General features: G+C 40.3%; 1 protein-coding gene across 1 annotated transcript in view; it reads right to left on the reverse strand.

Moving 5' to 3' along the window:
• Positions 1–513: 513 nt before the first annotated feature.
• The window catches only part of ZC3H13 (zinc finger CCCH-type containing 13), a 39,636-nt gene continuing 34,545 nt past the window's right edge, over positions 514–5,604 (reverse strand). Inside the window, 4 exon segments of the mRNA XM_010152756.1 lie at positions 514–1,000; positions 1,939–2,102; positions 3,914–4,114; positions 5,045–5,194. Of these exon segments, the coding sequence (XP_010151058.1) occupies positions 830–1,000; positions 1,939–2,102; positions 3,914–4,114; positions 5,045–5,194 (686 nt within the window). The 3' untranslated portion in view covers positions 514–829.

Below are 5,604 nucleotides of genomic sequence, written 5' to 3' on the forward strand. Positions count from 1 at the left end.
CAACAAAACATTGTTGCTCACAGCCCTTACTGCTAACATCCCAGAACTCCTGAAACTCACCAAGTGTGAAATACCCTCAAGGCTGGTCCATGGGATTGATGTGCCCTGATACTTCACAGAATGCAAAATACATGCACTAGTCCTCCTTTGTATGCAGCAGGCGTTCCCAAAATGCGGTTAGTCTCAAATACAGGCATCTAAAACAGGCCATAAATCACTTCCTGGAAGCTTTTTACTTCTTTTCATCAACCAGACGGGGAGCCTTAAGTGGCTAGACTAGATTTTTGTATCCAGAAATTATCAGAGGAAACCTATGCTAAAGATGGAAAAGAGCTAGAGTTCTGTTCAAATCCAGATCCACACCAGAGCCTACTGTGATAAGAAAGGGATGTGGAAAGCGGAGGTAGACAGACTCCCAGGATGCAAGCTATTTAAGAAATTCCTGATGTGTACTGAGGGATGAGGGTGGTGGTGGAAAAACCCACTCATAATGAGGAAAAAGATACGTAGATGGTTTTCTTCAGTTTAATATCAGGTGGCATTAAAAAGTGCTAAAACCAGACATCTTCACATTATTATACTTGGTGCACCATAAAACAGATTTATGTTACAGCGTAAGATTCAGCGTTATAAAATTTCACAGAACTTCACACAGAAGTCTTTGATTTTTACCCCTTTTATTCACATTCAAACCCAATAATTATCTGTGTACAAACGGATTATTTTCTTCCATCATCTACATCTGCTTTCCAACCAACCAGTTCTAAACATCGAGACCAACACAGGTAGTGGGAAACCAACTAGAAAAGTGCCACCTGCCGTCATTCCCTCAAGACACACACACTTCTTGCTGGATCGCCGGCTGCGGAATTTTACTATCCTCTGTCTTTTCCTGCCCAGGAACTTGGCACACAGTCTTTCGTTTGAATAACCGTAGACTCAACCGTAACAAGTCGCTGTCCATTGCTGCAGAATTCGTGTAGGTTTGTTTTGTTGCACCCTGGTGAAATTAAAAATTAAAAAAAAAAAAAAAACCTAACTGAAAACAGTGGCTTTTAACGTGCAAGCTGAGAAATTAACCTCCAGTGCTCTCAATAATTAGAGGTTTAATCATACATATTCACTAGAAAAGATATGGAGAATTAATGATTTTTCTATTAGCCTGCAAGATCATAAAATCTGCTGTAGCCCAAAACATGGCTAAAGTATTTTTTCTTTCAATTTTAACTTGGAAGAACAGAAATTTATGGTTCTTATACAGATACATGGACTATCAAGAAGGAGAATTATTGAACAATTGTCTTAGAAGCTGTATTTAACCAACTATTCTTATTACATATTCTTTAAACGTAGAAAATGTATCTCCAGAATTTAAACCCCACAATGATTCACAGAATCACAGAATGGTTTGGGTTGGAAGGGCCCTTAAAGACCATCTAGTTCCACCCCCCCTGCCATGGGCAGGGACACCTTCCACTAGACCAGGTTGCTCAAAGCCTCATCCAGCCTGGCCTTGAACACTCCCAGGGATGGGGCATCCACAGCTTCTCTGGGCAACCTGTTCTAGTGCCTCACCACCCTCTCTGGGAAGAACTTCTTCCTGATATCTAATCTAAACCTCCCCACTTTCAATTTAAACCTGTTACCCCTGTCCTGTCACTACAGGCCCTTGTAAAAAGTCCCCCCCAGCTTCTTTGTAGGCCCCTTCAGGTACTGAAGAAACAGCCCTCACCTCTAGTCTCAATCTGAAATTAAATCTCTCATCCTAAATAAAAAATAAACACCCCACAACCTCTTTAAATGAAAGTCTGTTCTCCATTATTTAGAGGACTAAATCTACTTTGGAAGAAACACAAAAATGATCTCCTAGAGAGACGCTCTGCATAGCAGAATCTCTGATTCCACATTCTGACCAAGCACTGTAAAGGAAACACTTGCCTTTTCGTTCTTCATGAGCTGCTTACGAATTGCAGAATCCCTCCGAAAGCACAGCGCTTTGCAGCAAGGCCCCAGATTGCTGAGAAGACCTGCTCTCTCTTCTTTCCGTAGAAGCGCAGCCATGTTCAAGGCCCCCAGTTCATGTTCAAAAAGGTTTTCTGCATCTACAGAGATTTGATATTTGCAGAGATCAACATATTCATGGTATTTCTGAACAGCAATATACAGTAATATGAAATGCTTTAAAGTTTTACTATTTGTATTTCTGCCTTCTAAACAATATTGAGGTTTGGAAAAAAATGGATACTGCAGTTTATTAAAAAAGCTGAATAAATCCTTAACCATTTAAAGGGAAGGACGGGTAGCCTTTTCTGTAGCTTTGGCACTGGAAAGCAATATTGAGACAGCAGTCGCCGGGAGGCCTAAAAATCAAGTGACAGCTCTGGGAGGGCAGGGGGGTCAGCAGTTACGGTCAGACGTGTGTGACAAAATGCGTTTACTATTAGCACGAATCACAAAGTGGTCTACATTTCACTCCTCTGCAAGACACCAGGTAACTGCACCAGTGTCAACATGGGGTTTGTATGGCTATGCAGGAGTGAAATCCCACTACAGAGAATAATTCTTTTCTCCATGGCGAATGAACCTGGCGAACAAGTCAACAGATGCTGATGAACTAGCCCTGTCTACCGGCTCATCTAAAGCATCTGTCGGTGGTACTCAAAGTGACAGGACTAGTCCTTTAACACGCTTATCAGAAGAAACAGGGTGCAGCTAGAACGCTTCAGCATAACAGGGATCCTGAAGTGAGTCTTGTTCTGCAACAGGTCTGTTTCTGAGAGACGTAGACAAAAAGAGAGTGCGTGGCTGGACCACAGCTCATTGATTTATAACCCTTCTACAAGTAAATAGGAAGATTATGCTATAATTGGGGAGGAAGAAAAAAGTTATGTAGTTAAGACCAATCCAGGCACCCCTGTACATTAAAACATAAGAGAGTTTAGCAGAGAATCTAACACCTCACTAGAGACACCAGCAAACCTGGGAAAATACAGCAGCTACAAGCAAAGACCGCTACAGCAGTTTGGCAGTATCTCGCAGAAGAGAACAAAGATGCATTTTTAAACCATCCAGAGAATTTGGATGAAGCTGAGTAAGACTAGTTTTTAAACAAGGTGTGAAGAATCAAGAGAGACACACATGAAATTAAGGGCAGGTTCAAGAAGTGCACTCAAGTCATCAAGACGACCTCAACGGGCAATCAACAACGCAATTAAGTGACAAGACACAAAAAGGTCACTTTAAAGGTAGCACTGACAGCTTGCAGTTTGCCTGATGCTGAGCATATCTGGCAAGTAAGTACATCCATATCCTTACAGGAAAACAATTGTATGCAATAAATAGAGGGTAAGTCAGCTACAAACCTCAATTAGATCATATATTACAGATTTTTGTTTCCAAAGAAAAAAAATCCCTGAAACAAGCTATCATTTCCTAGGGTTTTTTTCCTGCATTTCAGTGTATTACCAGAACCTTTTCATCCACAATAAGAACAAAGACGGGAACCAACAAGGAAACAAATTATAGCACTGTGAAGAAGTCGAAAGTGAAAAAAACTGCATTTTCATTGTAATGCAGACTAAATATTTAGCTCAAATTCATTCACTTTTCAGTGAAAAACTCCAGAAGACTTCTGAGACACTTTAGGCTGGGAAAGCATGAATGGTCTCACAAAAAGAGTATTCCACTAGGATGAAAAATTTTGTTTACGCTATTATTCAAGATCACCTCACCACTGTTGGAATTACAACCCTAATTTGATTGGCATGCAGCTGTATTACACTCCTGTGATTTTCACACAATACTCATTATATGCTTCTTATGGTCCTAAAACCTAAAATAATGAATTGATACACATTTCCTAAGGACTTTCACTAAGTACAAAAGACAATTTAACCCCTTCAGAAACAATTACCTTTAGGTTTTTCTAACACCTTCTGGCAAGTCTCTTTAATTTTGGTGAAGAGTTCTGGTCCTGCCAATCGCTTGGAAATGCCAACTCTTAACATAACAGCACCTGGCGAGAATTTTAAGAGTGCAGCCCCAGGCTCACGTGGTTCTTTTGGCTGCTTTGGCATAAGACTGGACCAATCCACATCTATAACATCCACAGGATCTGCAAGAACATTGACAGAGAATGAGTTATCACATCATCATCCCTTACTGGAGTTGATTAATTTCACAGGCTGTGTACATGCCCGTCTCCTAAAGTCAGTATGTATTAGACAAACATTGTTCTGCAGTTCTCAAAGCCATATCCTTGGATATCTCAGGTAAGAACGTCAAAACTCACTTAGATTGGCAGAAGGAGCTTCTTGGATTAAAAAAAACAATCAAACAAAAACCATCCCAAATATTAGCTTTATTTTTAGTGCAAGCCCTTTGTGGAAGGCTGCTCAGACCCTGCTTAGCCAGCAGGTTACACATCACTTACACATTCACAGAAGTCACAGTACAACTAAGCGTGCTATGACAGATCCAAATTAAATGCTTAAAAAGCTACTATTTCAACTCTGCATGCTGGATGGTATTTTTTTCAAAGGAGAGATACACTATGTATTGGAAAAAAAACCCAAACAAACATACAACTGTGTTTGTCTAGTAAGTTTATCCTAGAAAATACAAACACTGATCGTATAGCCCAGATGACCCAACTGAACTTACAGCAATAGAACGTTCCACGCTTCCCAGTGTGTTTGGGAAGCATTCAAGCGTGGATAAAAACTGTTCATAAAAATATCAGTTCCAAATAATGATCAAAACCAAATGGAATAAATAAAAACACATTTATAAAACCAAAAAGCTTACCTTTCTAGCTATATAAACCAAGATGAACATCACCGCGCAATACAGCTCCTGATACTCACTACTCACCTCTACACTCCTTGGGCTTTCCTGACTGCTACAGAACAAATGAGAAATACCAAAGAGCACACAAACTGCATCCCTAATCCACAAATGCTGTCAACGTCACAACAGCATCATGTGCAAACTGATTGAATCTTTATACTCAAATAAAGATAAAGGCGGTTTGCTATACTTTTACCAGGCATCTTCTCATCCTCTTGTTGATCCTCCCGCTTTTCAGCATCACCTGCCAGGATTTCATCAAGTTCATCATCACTGATTGGCTCGTATTCTCCAGCACCAGACCCCAGTGACTGTACATCATCAATCTTGGCTTCATCTTCTCCTCCTAGAGACAGATACAGACTGTAGCTTTAAAACAATCATTCTTGTTTTCTAAACATGCTTTAGCAGCCTGAAAACAGAGAGATTCAGCAAACTGTTACTTTTTGGGGGTAAACCAGGTATTAACTCATGGAAACAGAGAAGTTACTTCTCCTGTGCACAATGCAGCAGTTTGAATTTCCACTCCACAGATAATCCTCTTAAATGGAATTTTCTCAACTGTGTCGGTCAACCCAAGTAAGAAATTTAATAAGTAATAAATATTCCCCATCATCCTCTCCAGACAACATTTGATTTAACTGCCCAAATTAACAATGAACACTACAGATAATTAGAATCATAGAACGGTTTGGGTTGGAAGGGACCTTAAAGATCATCTCCCCCCCTGCCATGGGCAGGGACACCTTCCACTAG

Source organism: Eurypyga helias, unplaced genomic scaffold (genome assembly GCF_000690775.1).
Source record: "Eurypyga helias isolate BGI_N326 unplaced genomic scaffold, ASM69077v1 scaffold17215, whole genome shotgun sequence".
Taxonomy (NCBI): Eukaryota; Metazoa; Chordata; class Aves; order Eurypygiformes; family Eurypygidae; genus Eurypyga; species Eurypyga helias.